Below are 22,076 nucleotides of genomic sequence, written 5' to 3'. Positions count from 1 at the left end.
AATTCTAACATTTAAAATCTACTTTAGCAGTTTTCAAAATCACCAGGATCTACCGGAACAGGTATTGATCAGACGCTTCTCACGGGTACAAAGCTGACAGGGCTGAGGGCCGCATCCTGGTGCCCACGCCTCCTGCTCCTGTTAGGAGGCCAGGTGGGAGGTGGGACCAGAGCTAGGACTCAGCTGGGAAACAAACCAGGACTCGTCACAGAACTTAAAGCATTTCTTCATTGATCATTAATAAATATTAGTAAATGGAAGCCCTCTGAGTGGTTCTTTACTTGCTGAATCCTTACTGAAAATATAACCTAAGCAAATAATTCTCTTTGCTTCTTTAATGTAATTCTCTATTTTTATAAAACACACACACACCATAGCCAGCCATTTAAAATTGCTGTGTATATGAACAACTCTTTTAGCACAGAGACCCCTATAGTTATTCCCTAAGGAAAAGCATATTTAGTATAGTTTATAAATATATAATTTTTGTTAATAAAAATGTCAGTTATACAAACACAACTAAAATTGAGATGTGTATTCAAAAACGAAGCACACATGCAGGCACACGCTCGTGCATGCAGTCACAGCACCTCCTGAGAAGCTTCCTAAACGCAGCCTCTACCCTGGGACACCCCACATGAAGGTCCACGGAGTAGCTCATGGGCAGCACCACCTTCCGGCAATACTGCCTGGAACTGAGCACACGGAGGTGCAGAGCAGGCTCAAGAACAGGTCAGAGTTTGCTTAGCATACTAATGCTCTCCAGGCCCATCCATGCTGTTGCAAATAGTAAGAGTTCTTTCTTTTTTTTACAGCTGCCTAGTATTCCATTGTGTAAATGTATACTAAGTGAAATAAGCCAGTCAGAGAAAGATAAGTATCACATGATCTCACTCATATGTGGAAAAATGAACAAAATAAACTGATGAACAAAACAGATCCAGACAGAGAAGCACGGAAACAACAGTGGAATCTCAGAGGGAAGGCGGGGGAGGGTGTGGGGGTGGAAAGAGATCAACCGAAGACCTTGCATGCAGATATGCATAACCCATGGGCACAGACAATAGGGTGGTGAAGGCCTAAAAGGGGACATATGTAATACTTTCAACAATAAATATTTTTTTAAAAATGAAAAAAATAAAATAAAACAGCTCATAAAAGATTAAAAACAAACAAACAAACAAACAAACAAAAAAAACGGTAAGATTTCCTGACAATCACATAATGCTGCTCTAAGCCTCACAGAGAGGTCCAAGACTGCCTCTTCTTGTTGCAGGTCATCATCTCCTTCCGGAAGAGCTCTGGGTGTGTGGGTGTGTGTGTATGGGAGAAGGGGTGGGCACACTCCCAGAGACTCAGACTACAGCTCTGTGATTGACAGTACAGGTTTGTTTATTCTTAAGCATGGGCCTAGTAGAAAAAACAAACATTCCAAGAGTAGCATACAAAATGGAGATTTTCAAATAGAAAAACACAAATTGAGTCATACAATACCCTCCCGCCCATCCAGTGCACTAAGTAAATTACAATGGCATCGCAGAGCCTGTCTTCTCCATACACATTCTAAAGTTCTTTTTTCATCAAAATTTACAATATAAACAAAGACTAGGAGAAAACTGTTGACAGGTATCAGCCCATGTGGCTCTCCTTAAAGGAAGGCTGCTATCTCTGCGTCTAGATATATTCTGTTCCAGCCTCTTTTATAAAGAGGAACCTTCAGAAACTGCTGACATGCTAATAATGGCATGGTTGGCATGCTGTTTGGATTAATGCAACCAAGTGGGCTCCTCGTGGAGCTGATGGGCTGCTTTGAAGCTCAAGCTTTCTCAGGGGACATCAATGTCATTATAACTTCATTGGTGAAGGTGCCAGGAACAACTGATTGAATGAGAATGCCTTTTAATCAGTGCATTTGCATATTCACTTTATCCTGAAACTGAAGTGAATGGGTTTTTATATTGCAAACGGCTGTGTTTGAATAGTTTTTAGGTTATGAACCAGCAGACCGGGCTCTGCTCCTGGAGTTACCAGGGTGGCGGGAGAGTGCCTGACTAGAGAAGGATCTGCCTAGTGCCATCTAGCCTGCCACAGGATTTCCCCGCCTCCCTCCTCCCTCCCTGGAAGCAGCCTCCCTCTAGGAGGCTGAAGTTACTGCACTGGAGGTCTCCCTGCTTCCAGACAGGCCCAGCCTGCTTTCCCCTCCAGCCTGTGTGGGAGGAGCCTACAAGATGAAGCTGCTAATTACCATGTGGCCACGGTGTGGGTTCAGATGACACTAAGGGACACGTCTGCTCTAAGTCCCCTAACACTAAGGAAGAGAGGAACGGATTACCATTACTGGGCCAGTGCAGTCCCAGCCAGGACGACCATTCCCTTCAACCCGAATGCAAAAGCGCCCAGCCATCCTGTCCTCCTGGCAGCCCTGGACCTGGGCTGCCGCACGGGCACTCGTCACCAGCGGGGCTGGCAGCATCACTGCTCAGCACTCGCTTCAGAGCACGTCGCCAGTTCCTCAGTCCGGGCCACCTCGGCACAAGTCACAGAAGCCCTGGGACCCGGGGAGCTTCCTCACCTTCTCCCCCTTCTCCGCAGCAGCTGTGTCCCTGAGCCGGAAGGCGAGTCCAGGTCCTTCTCTTCTTTATTCAGCCCCGAAGAAGAGCGCTGGGTCTAGCAGGCTGTCCTTGGACCGAGCACAGAAGAACAGAATGGTCCTCTTCACGGCCACAGCCAGCCGAGGTGCGGCTCCCGCGCTCATTTCTTGAAAGGGGTGAGTTTGGTGAAGGTGTGCCAGAACGGCGACGGCTTCCGCTTGGGTTCTGCCAGGGCGAACACCTGCTGCTGCGGGACGCTGGTGGGCACTGTGACGTGGCGCTGGTGCATGGGGTGCAAGCTCTGGTGTGGGGGGGCCGCGGGGCATCCATTATAGCCTGACGCAAGGGAGGAGGAGGACGACACATGGAACGAGAGTCACTTACAACAACAACAACAACAACAACAACAACAACAACAAAAAGTGCCAAGACTTGAAGTTCTTAGCCGATCCTCAATTCACATTCACTGAAAGTATATCTGACAGCTAGCGTAACCCATTTAGCCCATGCTGTGTGTGGAGACGGGACACAGTTTATCTCACTGAATTCTCATGAAAATCCTCCCAGGAAGGTACCATTATAGGAATGTGACTGAGAGGTTATGTGAAGCTACAGTCACACAGCAGTAAGAGGCAAGATTAGAACTAGACTGTTACTTGGGATGAGAGGCAATAACATACTGCTCGGCCCAGCGCCTACTATCACTTACGAGCTGTAACTATTTGGGAAATCAGCTGACTTTCCTCAGTTCCCTAAATCTAAAGCAGGGATACCAGTGCCTACTGGGGTATGAGAAGTAAACCAGTTAATGTAAGTAATGTGCCTAGATAGTGATCCAGATACCTCATCAGTTTAATCAAAACTGCTTTATTAAAGTTGGTATTTTAAATTTGGGCAGAGGTCATTAAAAAGGCGTATTAAAGTTAGCTATTAAGACCACACCGTAACTGTGAAAGTCAGCACGATAGGAGGGCAGAGCGTGGGTTTTGGAAGGAGCCAGGACCTCAGTTCAGAATCCATCCCTGCCTCTGACTTGCCTTAGGCTTTCTTTCCGTATCTGCCAGGGTGGCAGGGAGGATGAGGTGAGGCAGCGCATGGAAAGTGCCTGCCAGGCGACCATCAGTTGCATTTTCGGGGGCCTCACTGCTAAGCTAGTGACTCTTGGAAGATACAGAAATGAATAAGTTCTAATAAATTGATTTTTATTCGTCACTTGATATTAAAGTGAAGATGTAAAAAAAGAATACGGTGCGATTTTCTGCCTTGAACATGTTTATACATAGGAGGGAAATTCTGCATTTGAGTGGTGGGAGCAGGAAAATGTTGAGTGTTATTTTGGTAATGAATTTGTCTTGGTGCAGCAGTTGATGGCTTATCACAGTCCTAGGCTGAAATATCCTTCTTTTTGCGTTTTCAGTTAGGAAAATACTGAGTAGGATAAATGTCATAGGGTAATCCCTCTTAGAGTCCACCTGAATTAAGTAGTTTATAAAATACTAGGGGCCCGGTGCATGAAATTCATGCATGGTGGAGGTGTCCCTCAGCATGAAATTCATGCATGGTGGAGGTGTCCCTCAGCCCCATCTGTACCCTCTCCAATACGGGAGCCCTCAGGGGATGTCCTACTGATGCCTTAGGCCTTCTCTCTGTGGTTCTCTACTCTCTGCAGACCTGCCTGCTTGACGCCACTTCAGGCCCTGGTGTCTGCTCTCTGTGGGGGCCCTGCGGAGGACTGCTTGGCCCTCGCTGACATGACCACTTGCTGCAGGGAACTGTTTGTCTCTCACCACCAAGGCGAGGGGCAAGCAGTCCCCAGCAGTCTGCTGTCGGCTCACTTGCTATGGCAGACATTCCCACCCCACCCCCGGCCGCTTGTTCTCACCCCATCCCTGGCCACTCGGCGCCTGCAAGTGGCCCTACGCGCAGTCCTACAGGCTCAGAGTGGCCTGCGTCCTGAGGACACCCATCCCTGGGACTCAGGCCGCTTGGTGCCAGCACATGCACAATGGCCACCCCACCCCCAGCTGCTTGGTGCCTGTGCATGCAAATTAACCCACCACTTTGTTGGGTTAATTTGCATATCCACTCCTGGTTGGCTGGTGGCTGTTGTGAAGTGAGGGTCAATTTGCATCTTTCTCTTTTATTAGTGTAGATAATTAGTGTAGATAACATTTTTGGAATAAAGATGTTTAATGTTTCTGTTGGGCTAGAATATTAATATTACCTACTTGAGGAACTCTGCCTGCACATTGGAAGCTGGGTGTGTGGGTGTGTGTGTGTGTAGGTGGGGGTGTGTGTGTGTGTGAGTGATCTGGGCCTTTGGTATTTTTAAACAGCTGCCCGGTCATTCCGAGGTGCTTGCAGGGTAGAAAATAAAAACTCTAAACAAGCTACTCTGTCTTATTTTTCCTTAAGCTCATTGCATGATGTACTGGACTTTCAGATCTTTCTTCTTACTTGAACTAAAATGTAGCCTGCAGGGACACACAGTCGGGGTTGGAGATTCCTCCTCACATGCCCCAAAGATACAAGAGTGGCTGACCTGCCTCAGATTCAGAACGCTGACCTGGCCAACACATCACCCCTCAGTGGGGGATCCAGAGGGGTTGTGGGCAGCAGAGGGAGGTCTGGAAGCTCTTGGCTATCAATTCAATAGACCTTTTATAAACTCATATGCAAAAAACAGAAGTACTAGTACATTCAAACCAAATGCTCATTATGGTAAAACTGTCTGCTATTTTGGATCTATCATTTAGAGTTTCATCCACACTCCTCTCGTTCATTCAGAGTCGGTCATGTGTTAACTTTGAGCCTTCCCCAATTTTAATTCCAATGCTGAAACACATTAGAGGGAGGAAGGCTTCTGCAGAACTTACCTTTTGACTTTCCATGTCCTGCCTTTTGAGCATTTAACATGGCAAGTTTCTTCTGATTTTCGGAAATTTCCATTCCTATATTTAGAAACAAAGGTGTAACATGTATTCAAAACAAGTGAAAACATTTTAGATTAAAACTCTATAACCCATAACCCATATTATCCCGAGATATTCACCATAACCTGAAGCACAGAACCTTAGTCCTTGAGGAACTAGAAGAGGTCGAAAGACTGGATAAGAGAAGGAAGGCGCCAGGACTGTCGCTAGGACACCGGAAAGGCTGGAAAGGGCTGATGGGAAGGATGCACAGACACCTGTGTAAACCCAGATGTGTCCCATAGAGTCCCCCTTTTCTCGCCCTAAAGAATAAGGCTCTGGGAGGAAGGACAAGTCAAAGGGCCGCAGGTCTGCTCACTCACTGTGAAAGCCGAGTGAGTTTTGATTGTCTCCTAAACAAAGGTATCTGAGTAATGGGAACTGAATTTTGTACCCCAACTGTAGAGAGCATGAGAAGAGAGGCAAGGACAGAGGCAGAGGAGCCACAGCTGCTGGCTGGGGGAGGCCTCCACCCGGTGGAAGGGGACCTGGGCTCTGCGCTCAGCTGCCGGGGTCACTCTGCTCTCTATGCCTTGACTCCTCAACATGCTCAACATCTGTCCCTCCTGAGTCCTGAGGCCTCCTTCCGGCTCCACACTGGCCTCCTGGCTTCTACTGCTCTGAGGCCTACTCTGGCCTTGCCTTATTCCCACCTCCATGATCTCTAGGATCAACCTACACACAATGTACTGGGCACGTAGGCTGACAGAATATGACAGGCAAGGGTCTGGTTCAGTCCCATTTTTGTCCACATTCACCCAGATCACAGATTTAATGGTTCTAGGAGTGCCACGTGCATGCATCCCTTCATTCCTGTATTAATTAATTCATTCATTCCTGTCTCTCTTTCGAGCACCAGCAATAGGGAAGTGCTGAACTGAGAAGTATTTAAAATGCCCTTGTAATATGTGGTTCAATCTGAGGAAAAACCAAAACACTCCAACTTATGATTTCAGGGTCTGCACTACACAACATGACATAGCAGGTAAGATTTGTGGCTCTCTCATTTTGCATTTGAATATATGTGGCCTTCAACTACCTGAAGAATCCTTGGCATGATGGAGTGATGAGCCTATTCCAATGAGGCCTGAGAGTCAAAAGCTGCACCAATACATGGAATTGGCTTGGGATCAGCTTTCCTCCCAGAATAAATACAGGGTACTTCCACTTAGCGGAAGGGGCCACTTACAGCAGTGAGCTCTGTGTCATTAGAGGCCGAGGTACAGATCAGTGCTCAGTTATTAGGAGTGTTTCAGAGGGGATTCCAGCTGTTGGTGAGTCAGCCTGGCTGAGTTGTAAAGCCCTTTCTACTCTAATTCTAGTATATGATCCAGCCCACGAAACCTCCTCTGGTGAGAGCAACATTTGTGGCCCAACCTGAGCCAGTGCTGGTGACACACACCATGGGAGTCAATGGAGCACCTGCTGGTTTTATCCTGGCTTTCCTCATGGCAGAGGGCGGGGAAGACAAGGGGCAGGGCCTTCTCCATCCTGTACCACAGCCTGGGGGTCCGGGCCCAGGAAGGCTGCAGAGAGGAGGATCCAGGGCCCATGGTCCCTGTGGCAACCTGACTCCCCTTCAACAGTTTGTGCTCAAAACCCTAATGTGCCAGGGAGGCACCGGAGCCCGGCTGAGACTGTGCCCCGCCATAAACACCAGGCGGGAGGGTGTGTCCCATAGGCCAGTGAAAGCCTGGAGGGGAGCAGCAGCTGGGAAGAAGACAGAGTATGGAGAGGCATGGCCTTCACTGCAGTGCAGGGCCTTGAACCTTGATTTTTTTCATTTGTAAAATGTGTACAGCAACAGTATCCACGTTTTGAAACTAAACGAGATGCTCTCTGTAAATGTGTAGCAGAGCATCTGGCACATAAATGTTACATGTAGTAATTACATCTGCCACAGCCTGTCTTGTGAGCAAGTTTAGAAACGTTTAGAATCTGAAAATCCTTTTCTTTTCCCAAAGGTGGGAGAGGCTGGGGGGTGAGGTTAGAAAGCAGAGGCCAACAAAAGCCAGTGGCTCTGAGCGCGGCTCACCCATTTCCCGGTCCTCCTGCACCCGTCTCCGTTCATCTGCCCACGCCTGCAGCCACCTGGCCTTGTCTTCCTGTTTCTTGGCACAAAACAGATGAGCCTCGTCAGTGGTTTTGCTGACGAGCTTGAAGGCGTTTTTCACGCTGAGGTTCCAGTCCTTGTCCCGCCCGTCCTCTAGGTCCACGAGCTCCATGTCATCCATGTCCGAGCGGCCCCTGTAATAGAGCATGTCCCTGCGCAGCAGGTCCTTCTTGCAGGACACGAGCTGGTGGTCAAACAGAAAGAATGTCCGCTGCTGGCTCTTGCCTTGCTTAGTGATTCTGGTCAGCTCCCCAGAATGGATCAGTTCGGAACTTCGGTCTAAAATGTCCTGTCCCTGGAGGATGAAAACACACTGTGAGACCTTCCAATTCTTACCTCCAGGTGCCGGGAGCCCTGAGCCCTGGCCCAGAAGCCTCCCCAGATCTGCCAGGTGCCTGAGGCCCATTCACAGGCAGCCAGGCCTCAGAGGCTATCTGAAATCTTGGTTTATTAGTCTTCTTGCGTGTTAAGGGTTTTGTGTTTTTCCCCCCCTACTAAATGGGAAAATGTTACAGGGCCTCTGTTATCTGAGGTGTCTTCCTTATCAGAAAGAGAAGTGGAGAGCCTGCTGGGCTAACGAATCTGATCAAGGTCAGATATGGCAGCTGACCAAGGCCGATCCTTGGAGAACAACCACAGTGGGACAGACTACAGATGCTCTGGCTTTAGTCAGGCCTATGGCAGCTGCCTGGACTAACACATTTAGGATCTTTGGAAACAAAAGGCCACGTGGCAAATCAGCAGCAAGATAACTAGTAAACTTCTGACAATAAATAATCTCCTCAGTGTCAGAGTCCAGGAACGGAAGGAAAACCACACTTTTATCATATTTAGATTTGGGTCTAATTCAATGGAACTTTATGGTATATGGCATGACACTGGCTTTAAATTTTACAAATTGAAAATTTTATTCTCCTTTAATCTCAGTCATAGACAACATTTTTTGTAGGTAAAAGCTCTTGACTCCAAAATACCTCTTCTATATACCTGCCTCAAGTAATTCTGTGTCCTAGATTCTTCACTTACAAAATAAGAGTTAGACTAGTGATCTCTGAAAGGGCCTGTCTAGGTTCCAGAAGTCTGTAAGGCCTTGAAATACAATTACTAATATTTCTTTCCACCTTTCATCACTATTATCTACTTAAGTTGAAAACTGAACTTCTCAGCCCAAACTTTCACAAGCCTTTGGGAAAGTGAGCTTTGACCTATTAGTTTGATGTAGGATGAATCTTGCATGTTCTAAAAACAATATGAACAGCACCAATTTGTCATTCTTAAGAATGGCCATAGAGCCTAGTGGTTAGCAGCATGGACTCTAACGACAGGCTGCCGGCCTGGGTTTGAATCCAGTTTGGCCACTTTCTAACCCTGTGGGTATGACAGGCCACTTAACTGTTCTGTGCTTTAGCTTCCCCATATGTTAAATGGGTGTGATATTTCCTACCTCATCGAACTGTTGAGATGATTAAAATTGAGTTCATACATGAAAATGGCTTAAACCAGTGCTAGGCATGTGGTAAACACAACACAGCTACTTATTATTGTCATCATTCCTGTTTTTAGAAATGTGTGTGTGTGTGTGTGTGTGTGTGTGTGTGTGTGCGCGCACGCGCACACGCACATGCATGCTGCACTATTACTACAGGCTGTATAAGGAAATTGCATTTTCCGTCTTATATACGTCTCACAATAGACCTACGAGATAGGGAATATTTTCCTCTCTATCTCCTAGATGAGAACAATGATCATGCCCAGGTCACAGGGGATTCACACACAGGCAGGGTGGCTGCATAGTCCATACTCTCACCAACTGCAATTTATATTTTAAATCTTCTCCAGCTGCTTCATGAATCTCACACTCTAGCAGGAGAGCAGGTAATACATTAATTACAGACACTTCTCCGAGTGTTTCTTGGTGAAGTAAAAGGTAAAGTAGTTGACTTCAAGTCAATCATTTGCCTCAAAATATATACAGGTATCCCCTGCTTTTTGAAAGTTCTCTTTATACTACTGTACTTTTACTAAAGACCTACATTAGTACCTGTTTTTGCTAATGGAAAGAAATCCAAAGAGAATTTTCATTTTTTCCAAAAAAGGGGAGAAGCGATAAGTGTTCAGTGTTGGCTTTGCAGGGAGCCATTACAGAGGCAGCAGCAATGGAGTGTCAAGTGTCAAGCTTGGCCCCAGGAAGCTCCTTCCCGGAAACCACACCCCACATCTCAAGTCCAGCGCAAGAACCCAGCTGCATCTGTGAGCATCTGTGCAGTGAAAGCTGTGAGCCGGGACCCAGTCACGGACAGGCCTCTGTGCATCTGTTAGCAAGATTTGTCCTAAGGTGTTGGTCTTTGGCTTTGCACCTTTTCAGCATTTGAACATTTCATAGGAACACACTATCGGGTCTAGTAATAATTAATGTCGTTTTTAAACATTCGTTTAAAATCTTGCTTGGCGTTGACTTGTGTTGACATAACCTTCATACACGTGGTATCTACAGAACGTGTGAAGTGCAATTAACAAGTTTTGCTTGAAAAAGTTTGTGTTTGGTTTGGTTTTTGTTGCAAAACTAGGGCTAAGAAGATGGCGGATGAAGATCATATTCGGCACTGCATGCTTTACGAGTTCTTCCTTTTTTAGGAAGAAAAGCAAGTGAGGCTGCAAAAAACATCTGTAGTGCTCTTGGTCAAGATGCAGTTAGCGCCAGAAAATGCCAGCGTTGGTTTGAGAAATTTCGCGAGGGAAATTTTTCGTTAGATGACAAGAGTGGTCGAGGCCATGTGTCCAATTTTGATCAAGAAGCTCTTCAAGCTCTTTTGGTGCAAAGTCCTCAAATTACCCAACAAGAGCTTGCGACAACTTTAAATTGTTCACAAAAAACAATTTCCAATCAATTGCGTGCACTTGGCAAAGTCCAAAAGTTTGGAAAATGGTTTCCTCATGAGTTGACCGACAACAACCGTAATCAAAGAGTCACAATTTGCAGTTGGCTCCTCTCTCGTCAAAACCGTTTGCCGTTTTTAGAGCAAATTGTTACCGGAGATGAAGAATGGGTGCTGTATGTTAATTTGAAAAGGCGGCCTCAATGGTTGGACAAAAATGAGGCTCCGCAGCCCACGCCAAAACCTGACTTGCATGCGAAAAAAGTGATGTTGTGTGTTTGGTGGAATTTTAAAGGAATTCTTCATTATGAACTTTTACCATCTAACCAAACCATTACAAGTGCAGTGTATAGTGCCCAATTGGAAAGGTTAGCCCAAGCTTTAAGAGAAAAAGAACCCGCGCTGATTAATCGGAAGGGCGTAATTCTTCACCACGATAACACACGACCGCATACTGCAAGAATCACTGCTGAAAAACTGCGCCAGTTGGAATGGGAAGTTCTCCCTCAACCTGCATATTCTCCTGATATTGCCCCTTCCGATTACCATTTGTTTCATTCTTTGCAAAACTTTCTTCTTAGAAAAAAATTTAATAATGAAGAATGCCTCAAAAATGCATTGACTGAATTTTTTGCATCAAAATCACAAGAATTTTACAACAGAGGGATTAAAATGCTTCCTGAGCGTTGGGCACAAGTAGTAGAAAACAACGGCAACTATATTGTTGATTAAATTTTGTTGTATTGTTTAAATAAATTCGATTTAAAAAAGTATTAGAAAACGACATTAATTATTACTAGACCTAATAATTCCGGACAGCAAGGGAACCCTGTGCACCAGTAAGCCATGAGTATAAAGCATCAATCATAGGACATCAAAGTCTGTCATTAAACTAGACCAGAGGTAGGGGAGGGGGTGAGTGGTGATGCATGATGTGGGGTGGGGGGTGGTATCCACTTACCTCCCAGCCTACGATGGATACTTGCCAACGCGCTATCTTGTCTATACTCTCCAGCTTGCGTTTGCGCTCATTGATCAAACAGGCTACGTTCTTCATGGCCTCGTAGGCTGCCTTTATATTGTTGTAATCACTGAAAATAAGAGGTGAATTTTAACCATATGGCAGGCTACTCAACAAAATAATACACTCCTTTCCCAATTTGTATATTAATAGTCTAGACAACATGGCATTTAAACAGCAGCCATTGTTCCCTTTTTCTTGTTCCTCCATGAATAGGCGATAGTCTGCCTAGGTTAAGGGAGCTGACCAAAGCAATTGAGAATTCTTTGGAATAAGAATGTTGTCCTCATTTCCCAGAAATTATCATGAATGAAAGTAAATGCCACAAGAAATGTCTTTATCACTGTGACAATGAGTGATTTTCATTAATAAAGGGCAGTCTGTGATTGCTTTGGTTCTGATATAGCAAGCTGACTACAGAAAGTACTTTAACAATCACTAATCATTTTCAAGAGTAATAATTTGCTCTGAGTCCCATCTTTGAATGGTGTTCAGGAAAGGACACCAGAGGACACAGCCACAGAAGGTTCACCTAATGAGTCATGTAAACGCCAATGCGGCATTTACTTCATCAACAGATCTTCATTTCTGGTGCTTTCCATATGCTACAGTCAAATCAAACTAAAATGCTGCCCCAGCAGGCTCCTGCTCCCAGGGCTTCTAAAACTATCTTACCTAATAAAAGAAAAACATGCAAATTAAGCATCACTCCACTACACGCACAGCCAGAGTGGATATGCAAATTAATCCAACAAAAATGGAAGTTAATTTGCATATGCAGGTGCAGAGTGGCCTGGAGGGGCGTGATGCCTGCTATGAGGGGAAGGGGGTGGCAGAGAGAGCTACAGAAGTGGTATGCTCTGGATAGAAGCGAGGACTTGCCGGCTTCTGGGCAGCAGGGAGTGAAGCCAGGGGAAGGAAGGCCTATTCTTGCATGAATATCGGGCCTCTAATAGGTAATAAAAGAACTAAAACTGGAGTTCTAGTTCTTTAGAACATAGGCTAAGAGATATCTGCTATTGGAAACTCTCACATCCAAGTTTTGCTTAGCATGAATAACTTGGGGATATGTAAATCAATTGTCCAGTAGATGAGCTGAGTTTTTTTACTTTCTAGCACTTTCATGCGTCTTACAGGGCAGGAGAGAATCCTCCTGCAAAGCCCAGAACAAAGCCTTGGAAGCAGGTCCTATTGTTTATTTACCAAACACAGGGACATGCAGCTCCCAGGAAGTTTCTGGCCACCTGCCTAGAAGGCAAACCTGTGTCTCAGACAGGCGATTCACACAACAGAGCAGAAGAAGATGATAAATGACTTAAGGGGCTGCCAAAATCCTGGAGCACAGCGCCCAGAGAGCTCTCCAACAAGGAAGAAAGCAGCAAGATAATTGTTTTCTTCTGCAACTTTTCATTTTATTTTATATATACAATTCCAGGAAAAAAAAAAAAAACCAACCAAAAACAGTGTAATTAAAAAAAAAATGTTTTGTTTCTCTTGAGACAAAGAAATGGGCTTTATGTTATTTCCTTTCAAATGATTAAGAAAAACAAAACAAACAAAACAAACACACACATATACACACAGACCAAATCTGCAATTTCCTTACAGTGAACATTAACTGCTAAAAGGTGATGTGTGAACTTCTAGCCACAGCTTTCCCGTCCTGGAATCTAATCTGCTTGCCTGGGTCTTTCAATATGTCTTTGCTTCTTATTTATTAGTTTCTCATCACGATGAGTTTTTATTCTTTTTAAAAATTTTCTTCAAATTTGTAATTCTGATGACTTTCTTTCCAAACTTTCCATCAAAAAGAGAAAATACATAGTTCTTTCAATAAACTCCCTTCTCTTAGTTTGGTAGTCCTAACTCTTTAAATACTCATATCTAGAATTAACTGTTCAGTGACCAGTGGCAGAGCAGGCAAAGAATGATCTATTCTGGGCACCCTGCAGGCCAGGCACTGCCCTGGAGAATGTGATTGCTTCCGAATAATAGTTGTTACAACCCAAAACAGTTGTGTTTGCTCCAGCAGATTTCTCACCGTCCTCCCCAGCCCCTCTCAGGCCCTTCCCTCTAAAATCCTCCCAGGCTGTCCTCTCCAGGCTGCGGGTGCAGTGACAGCTGTGCCGGTGACACAGGTGTCACGGACAGGTATGACTTTGGTCAAACATAAGCAATGACCGTTCTCACCAGGGCAGAACTGAAATGCCAGTGGGAACACCACCATTGCAGGCAAGGTTTTAGGATTTAGATTACTTTTCCAGACCATTGTCAACCAGGACCTCTGTGAAATGTGCCTCCCAAGTGGACCCCACACGCTCCCCTAGGCCTTGAGATTCTGTTTTTTATAACTGGAATTTTTCTGCGTCCTCACCCCTTCTCTAGAGTAACATTTTGTTGGCAGTAAATAACACCGCTCGAAGGGTGAGTTAATGGGAAGCAGCTAAAGTAGTACAGGAAAGAAAAGAAATATTTCTTACACTGTATTCAATTGATCTATTTCTCTTTAAAAATTGTCCTTATTAATGACTGAGTAGCGACAAATGAGTATTTATAAATATATGCCAATGATAGGACCAACAACACAATAAAAATCCCCATGTGCACAGAATATAGTGAAGAAATATTATTAAAAATTGATTTAGAGAGAGATTGGAAGCAGGTGGGGAGGGATAGGGAGAGGGAAGGAGAGAGAGAAAGAGAGAAACGATTTGTTGTTCTACTTATTTATACTTTCATTGGTTGATTCTTGTATGTGTCCTGACTGAGGATTGAACCTGCAACCCTAACATACTGGTAGGATGGTCTAACCAACTGAATTACCCAGCCAGGGCCCTGTGACAGTGGGCCCCATCTGCCCAAGAGATAAGGACTCTGGAGACAGACCTGGCCAAGGGGGAAAAGTTAAAAAAAAAAATAAAGTCAGTTATAACTCAGTGCCGGGAATTCCCTTGTAGTAAAATATGCAGACCTCCCTCCAGACCTGGCTAGGAGATTGGTGTCATCAAAACAGCAGCATCCTGCACTTCTGTTTGAAGTCAGAAGAGACATTCTGCTTGAGGCAAAAACAGGCCAGGTAGTGTAAACTACCTGAGAAATAGCTCAGGAAGGCCAGGTCTTTGTCCTGAGGGGCCAATCTGGGAGTGACATGCCATCGGTGGGAGGGGTGGGGAAAAAAGAGGTAGAAGAGGAGGGACTGCCCCTCCATCGGGGCTTTCACTTGGGTGTTTGCTGGCTGCTGTGTCAGCCAAGGTTTGAGCCCGGATTCGAATCTGTAATAAACTCTAGCATGCTTAATCAAATTGGCTCCGGTGGTTTATCTCTTGGGGACTCGCTTCGTAACAGGCCCAAATCTTATTTATTTATTTATTTATATACAGACTGTTAAAACCATAAATCATATATATCTTTTTTTTTTTTAAGTGTTTTTATTGATTTTAGAGAGAGAGATTAAGGGAGAGGCAGAGAAAAAGAGAGAAAAATCAATCAGCTACCTCCTGCATACACCCTACTGGAGACTTAGCCCACAACCTGGGGATGTGCCCTGACTGGGAATTGAACTGGTGACCTTTTGGTGTAAGGGATGGTGCCTGACTAACTAAGCCACACCAGACAGGTCTATTTTTTTGATATCTCTAGGAATGGATATTCTGGACCCTCCATAAACCTATTTCAGAAGTAACAGAAGCCTGACACCTGAACCTTCTGTCACTGCCATCCTGGGAAGCTGGGAGAGCTGAAGGCCTCCGCGTGGGCGGAGAGATGGGCGTTGCCGGTGCCTCCCTCACCTGTGCTCCTGCGTGGTGTACTTGAGCAGCTCGGCCAGCTGCAGGGGGTACTTGCAGATCTTCTGCACTGGTGTGAGCAGGAAGCCATCAATGGCGATGTCAATCATCTGCTGCAGCAGGCGGCAGGCCTCGAAGAAGTGCCGGTACCTGCTCTGCTTCATCAGGCTGGACAGCTCCGCGCAGGCCCCCGGGTGGTTGTTACAGTACTCGGAATAGATGGCAAAGCCCTCTTGCTGGGAAGGGGAAAGCACAGCGTCATCAGGCTATGGGGGCTGTGGGCTGAGACAAGGACAAGCTTGTGTGAGGGGGCATTCCTGGGAGGAGGGAGAGGATGCCCCAAGTCCTTCTGCAGCGTTTTTCCCACCTGGGCAAGAAGCCAAAATCTTCTCTGTGGTAAGGGGCCATACGCAGACTCTCCAGAGGGTTCTTATCTCTTGGGGGCGCAGGGAGAGGCTGCTCTAGGACTCAGAGCCCTGGTCCCTTCCAAGCAGCCTCCCACAGACCCTGAAAGGGTGAGCCATAGGTGCACTGGGCTTCCCCAGAGAACAGCGCCCTCTACTGTCACCCTCCTCACCCCAGCTCTGATCTAAGAGAAGGTGCTGTTCTTATGCCCAACTAGCTCCCTCCTCGTCCTCTTTACTTTAAACAGGAAATACTGAATTGTTGAACAGACTCCCTGTCTCTGTGTTCCCACTGCAATCACCTTGCCCAGGCCCAGAAGTAGCAACCCCTCTGCTCCTAAGCTGCACACTCCTGTCTCCAGGCGAGGTCCACCCACTGGGGCTTCGTCCCGCTGGGGTGCTGCCGTCTCTGCAGCCTGCCCTTTGGTGACTAAAAGCTTCTCTTAATCTCCATGGACCTTCTACTCTGGCCAAACAGGTCTTTTACAAAGTCCCAGACGGCCCAGTGCTCTCATGGGCTCGACCTTCCCACGTGCATTCCCACCTCAGCATTATTTTCAGCTATTTGAAAGCAACCACCTTGGTACCTGCTCCACACCACTGCCTCTACGAAGCTACTGGCTCCGCACCCAGCCTGTGCTGCAAGGAGGTGGTGGTGGTTGTCATTGCTGTTGTTATTACTATTATTAGGCCCTGGCCATTTTGGCTGGGAACAGAATCTTCCTTCTCTGAAATCTTTTGGTATTAAATAGTGGCAGTCAATCCTCAGTTATATGATCAGCTCGTGCCATCATCTCAAGACTGGCCTGAGCATTTACACTGGTCATAAGCCTGAGTCCCAGAGCCACAGGCCTCAGTCGGTTTTCCCTCCTCCACTTACTACTGTGTGGCCCTGGGTCAGTTACCCTATGGCCTTCAGATTACTCATGTAAAATGAGGACAATAATATACTTCCCTCACAGCAGTATAGGTATACAAGAAGATCCTGAAAACAGTGCTTAACATATAATAGACAATTAACAGGTCTTATTAAAAATTACACCAAACTGCATAAAAGTGGGAAGATTTTTAAAAAATGGACTTAGTATATTTAGCTAAAGATTAACCACATAAACTAATCAACTTACTTTACAAGTGACATCTCCATTCTATGGGACATTAATCTAGCAAACAAAGAAACAAAAAGGACTCAGATTTTTGAGAGAGAGATAAGGGCTCCTATTTTTAATGAAGAAATGCTGCAAAACTATTTAACCAGATGTTATTAATAAAGAAGTAACAGGTGACGTACATGTTGAAGAAAGCAGGATCCTATTTCACTTAAATGAGGCTCCTCTTTATTGTACTGTTTCTCAAGGTCTTTCAGGAACTTTCTTTGGAATTTATAAATATCTTCAATGTTTCCAAAAATGGTGGCTAGCTGTGCAACAGTGAACATTCCCGTGTGCTTGCGACACTGTCGAATATAGCCCTGCAAAAGGGAACATACGCTTTTAAAAACAAATTTGGAAATTCATAGAAATTATTTCTTTGAATACTACAATATTTTGCACCCAAAGCCATTGTCTTAGAGCAGATTTTAATTTCAGGAAATTACTTTAACATCTATGGGTCTCTGTTAGGAGAATCCTACTTCCATGACTAAAATGTGCCATGTTTTAAAAACAAAAGGAAAGAGAAAAGATGTATGTGTCTGGATTTATCATTATACAGTTTCTATATTATATTCATGAAACAAGTTGCTCGGTTTCAAATACAAGCTCAAAAATTGGCCTTGTTATATTTTTTTCTAAACTTTTAAGATAATCATTCTCCTATTGCTGATTCTATTTCACAGCCAGGAAGACTTGTTAGAAACTACTAATTATGCACCCAGTTTGTACTACAGCTTAGGTAAGGAGTTAGGGAGGTAGGAAGGAAAGGCCACAAATATATGTAATAATTATTCCCAAATTAATTATAGGCTAGACTGACTCTATGGTAAAATCCCACCACGGACTAGTTGGAAAGAATTTTATCAGAAAGTCAATGGAAAGGTTCAGGGTACAGGCTCTGGGCAGACTGCCTGGTCTAAATCCCAAGCCCACCTCTTAACCTTTCCTCGCCCCAGTTTCCTCACCTGTACACGGGTCGAGACCGAGTGAGAGTGTTGTGAGAGTAAAATGAGTTAACCCAGGTAGAGGGGGTGGCACAGAGTCAATGCTCAACAATTATTAGCAATTACTTTCATCTTCATAGAATGTCCCTTTAAAGAAACTCCTTTAGCCATGTATCCCTACTGAACAGGGCAGCACAAACAAAACATTGGTGTATCTGCATCTGGCCAGTTAATCCAGTTACAGATGTGCGGCTGTCTCACTTCAGTTTGTCTTCAGGGATGAACGTTCCAGCCAAACTAAGAGTGCAGAGGTCAGCACTCGTAGCAGGACAGACTGGTATAATGCTCACACAAAACCCACAAAAACAAAAAACGCCACGGGAGGAATAAAATGTATCACGCAGAAGAACTATCATGATGCTGTGGAATGTAGCTTTGGCTATCTCTAGTGTTTTGTTTGTTTTTCTACATCTAAATGACTCAGTATCTAGCCTGTGAGACAACTTGGAGGCAGTGGGCTGTACAATGCCAAACCTTTGAATTTGTGTCAAATTAAGTGGGTTCACTGACAGGTGTTGCCCTCTCTGACAGGTACTCGCTCTGAACAGTCTCAGGGTTCGGTGCTGACAGAGACAGTGGTGCAGGGCCCCGAAAGAGACTGGCTGCAACAGCCGGGCGGGTGGCCATGACGCTCACCACTGAAGCTCACCGAGGTAGACGCGTATGTAATGAGTGAGCAGTGTGTTCAGGAGTCAGAGGTGCATAGGAGGGTGTGACTGGGAACAGAAGAGAGCCAGGTGGACATATCATAGTCATGTGACCACCTCAGTGAGGCCGCATGTCTGGAGCCCTACCTCACAGATGTCCTTGAGGTGTTTGATGTACACCCGCTCGGTGTTCATGATCTCCTGGATGACGTTGGTCCGCATCTGCTGCTTGCTCTCAGCGTGTTTGTGGCGGGTCTTGCCGGCATCCTCCTGCTGCTCCTCGCCCTGCGTGCTGCTGGAATTCTCCAACAGCTCTTCCTGGTTGACACGCAACTGCAGTGCACACACAGGGATGGGGGGTTGGGAGAGGTGGCACCGGCACAGGCAGGGGCCCCCCATGGCTTCTGACTCTCACCTGTCTTATGTATGGCGCCAGTGGTTCAAACACAGCAGCAGTGCCAAACAACTAGTTAGTTACCTTGGTTAAAAGTTTTCCTTTGACCCAGTTGAATTTCTAGATTTGATTGAAACGATTATAAAAAACTGAATCTGTACAAAGAGTGAGTTTGGCCTGAACCATTCTACCTGTCGCTCCCCAGAGACAGATGTGAGGTGTGAGGGGGCCAACACCTACCCTGACAAAGCTTGCCGGGAACCAGGCTTCCTTCTCCTCATTCCGGCCCCACCACCAGTCCTTGTTAGAGGCTTCCAGAACCTGGATGACATCTCCTGCCTTGAAGCCCAGTTCCTGGTCATCCATGGTCACGTGGTCCCACAAAGCTTCTGCACAGACCACACTGCCATCACTGATCAGCTGAAATGGAGACATGCAGATGTGCTTAGTGTGAAAGTCAGGTGGGCAGAATGGGCGGGCGGGGAGTCTGTGTGGTGTCTCGGCGAGATGCACATCTCCTAATTCTCATTTGTATACGCCAACCTTTGGGTCAGTACTTACTGATTGTTACACAAAATGAACAAAGAAAAACATATTAGGGAAAAGAGAATTAGATGAGTCTTTCTCACATGATCTTAAAGCCCAAATTCACTTAAAAAAAAAAAAGTATAAATAGCTCATTTATCTGTAAATCAGTTAACTAACAAATCTGAATATCTTGAATATACACAGAGAAAAGCTTTCTGAGCTGCCAAGCAAAATGTCGCCGAGCGGAGCCTCTGAAGGTCACACACGGGGCTTAGCTGTGAGACCCACAGCTTCACTCAGAACTCAGCATTCACACTTCACAAACTTGCAAACACTTTATAGTTCACTGCAACCAAAGAGAACACAGAATGATCTGTAGACAGCCTACAGTTCAAGATAAAAGTAAAGGACAGACGCAGCTCATGTGAGTCCAGTGCAGGGGCAGAGGGCGATGTCTGCTTAGCTCCCGGGAGCACCCTCACAGCCTACTCACTGAGGCGTCAAGAACTCCAAAGCTAGTGGTGCCTTCTAGAAAGATTGCTGTGAAAAAGGCTAAAGATGCAGACTGGTAGAAAGAATACTGGTAGAAAGAAGATTCGCAGTGAGAAATATGTGGCTCATGCCAGCTCTGCCATTTACCAGCAACTAATTTAGCCTCTTACTTTCAGAGTGTTGATTACAATATGGACGCTAACTGTAACATTTACCTCTTAGATCAGCTGTGAGATTTATGATAAAGGGAGAGCTTGTCAGAATGAACCACTGCCCAAGCTAATGACTGCTGTTCTTATCACATAAAAGGAGGAACTTCATCACATAAGTTGTCCTTGAAAATGCCAGAAACTATTTAGTCAAAGTTCTAGATTTTTGAACATTCAATAAGAAATAATCAGCCCTAACCAGTTTTGCTCAGTGGATAGAACATCAGCCTGCAGACTGAAGGATCCCAGGTTCGATTCCAGCCAAGGGCATGTACCTTGGTTTCGGGCACATCCCCAGTAGGGGTGTGCAGGAGGTAGCTGATTGATGTTTCTCTCTCATTGATGTTTCTAATTCTCTATGCCTCTCCCTTCCTCTCTGTAAAAAAATCAATAAAATATATATTTTTTAAAAAAAATCAGTGAGCAAAGTCTGAAGTGATGTTGGCCCTGGTATCAAGTGTCCACCACTGGTCAAGTGTGGGATCCCAGTACCTCGTTGATGGCCAGCTGCTCCCCGCCAGGCTGCAGGTATCTGGGGTTGGCCTGACAGAGGTCTTCATAGCTGTAGTCCTCCTCGCTGCCGTTGTCGTCCACTAAGGCACAGGACTCAGTACCGCCATCTGAAGAAACTTTAAAAAAAGTGATGGCATGGTTTAAAAGACACAGCTAACAAACATTTTTAAATGACAAAATCATTAGAAAGTTTCTATTGATCCATTTAATCCAGAAGTAGCAGTTGATGCTAAAAAGGGCTGGGTTTAAGAGACACATTAAATAGGAAGGGGAACAATTCAAAGAACATTGCCAATGGTAACATCGTATTATTTCATGAGCTAGGATACTGCATGAACTAGGTGTGATTTAGTAGGAAATTTGTGCTGGAAATATAGATAGTGTTTCTAAGCAAAATGTTGATAAGCTTGAGAAGTAAAAGAGATGAAAAATATAATGATTTTTTAAAAAAGCATTTTGTTTCCATTTTTTACCTGTAAGGCAGTAGCACTACTAACACCAAATGGTCCCAGTAGTATAAGTAAGTGAAAACATGTAGGCATTTTTACTAGTTTTTTTACATGGGAACTCACACTATCAGAATTGGGAATTTACCAAAAAAGAGAGAAAGACCTTTTAACGATGGGTATAATGTTTTAGATTAACCACCTTGGTATTCAGATTTTCTTTCTTGGGACAGTGGCTTATTCTCACCAAGGCTAACCTGTCATCAAGCAAAGGGGATTTAAACAATAACAGAACATCCTGGTTAAGGGGACAGGAAAGGTTTCATGGAACAAAACATGGCCAGATCTGATGCACCAGCAGCACATCTACCGAGAGACGAGCCTGGAAGAGCAAGCTGGGAGCACACTGCCTGTGGGGCTTCGAGAGCCAGTGCTGGCGGCCATGGGCTGCTCTTTCAGGCTGAGTATGGGAGTGAGGGGTTTGAACTCTGGCCCTGCCCCTTTGCAGGCAGGCGGCCCTAACCACACAATTTAATATCTCTGAACTTTACATTCTGTTGTAAAAAGTATTTTCTTTCTTTTTAGAGAATCAAGTGAGATTATGTGTGTCAGGCTCCTAGCAAACACAATAAAGAGAGTTAGTTATTGTGGTGATGGCAGCAAGCGTGGCAGGAGCAGGGCTGGTGGGGCAGAGGCCGGATCCGAAATGGCCATGGGAAATAAAACTCAGAACACAGCGGGCAGGTTGAGCAGTGAGAGGGGGCTGTCTGCCTTTGTTTTCATCAAGGACTTGCGATTCTGAATTTCTAATAACAGGTCTAATTCTAAACAGAACAACTTTCTTTAAAAGTAATTATTTTTAAAATCCTCACCCGAGGATATGTTCTTATTGATTTAAGAGAGAGAGGAAGAGAGAGAAACATCAAC

The 22,076-nt window shown here is 45.2% G+C and overlaps 1 protein-coding gene across 3 annotated transcripts in view; it reads right to left on the bottom strand.

Moving 5' to 3' along the window:
- Positions 1 to 1,374: 1,374 nt before the first annotated feature.
- The window catches only part of SPATA13 (spermatogenesis associated 13), a gene marked incomplete at its 5' end in the record, with an annotated part of 93,948 nt that continues 73,246 nt past the window's right edge, over positions 1,375 to 22,076 (bottom strand). For all 3 annotated transcript variants that reach the window (XM_084878757.1, XM_084878758.1, XM_084878759.1), the window contains 9 exons: positions 1,375 to 2,927; positions 5,468 to 5,542; positions 7,599 to 7,971; positions 11,514 to 11,643; positions 15,362 to 15,594; positions 17,054 to 17,233; positions 18,715 to 18,900; positions 19,202 to 19,381; positions 20,683 to 20,819. In XM_084878757.1, coding sequence (XP_084734883.1) covers positions 2,752 to 2,927; positions 5,468 to 5,542; positions 7,599 to 7,971; positions 11,514 to 11,643; positions 15,362 to 15,594; positions 17,054 to 17,233; positions 18,715 to 18,900; positions 19,202 to 19,381; positions 20,683 to 20,819 — 1,670 coding nt within the window. In that variant the 3' untranslated portion in view covers positions 1,375 to 2,751. The remainder of the gene's footprint in view (positions 2,928 to 5,467; positions 5,543 to 7,598; positions 7,972 to 11,513; positions 11,644 to 15,361; positions 15,595 to 17,053; positions 17,234 to 18,714; positions 18,901 to 19,201; positions 19,382 to 20,682; positions 20,820 to 22,076) is intronic.

The sequence above is a fragment of the Pipistrellus hanaki genome, assembly GCF_964339955.1.
Source record: "Pipistrellus hanaki genome assembly, chromosome: 3".
In the NCBI taxonomy this organism is placed as follows: domain Eukaryota; kingdom Metazoa; phylum Chordata; class Mammalia; order Chiroptera; family Vespertilionidae; genus Pipistrellus; species Pipistrellus hanaki.
Note: the sequence above shows the minus strand (reverse complement) of the source record. Positions and strands in the feature narration are given on the sequence as shown.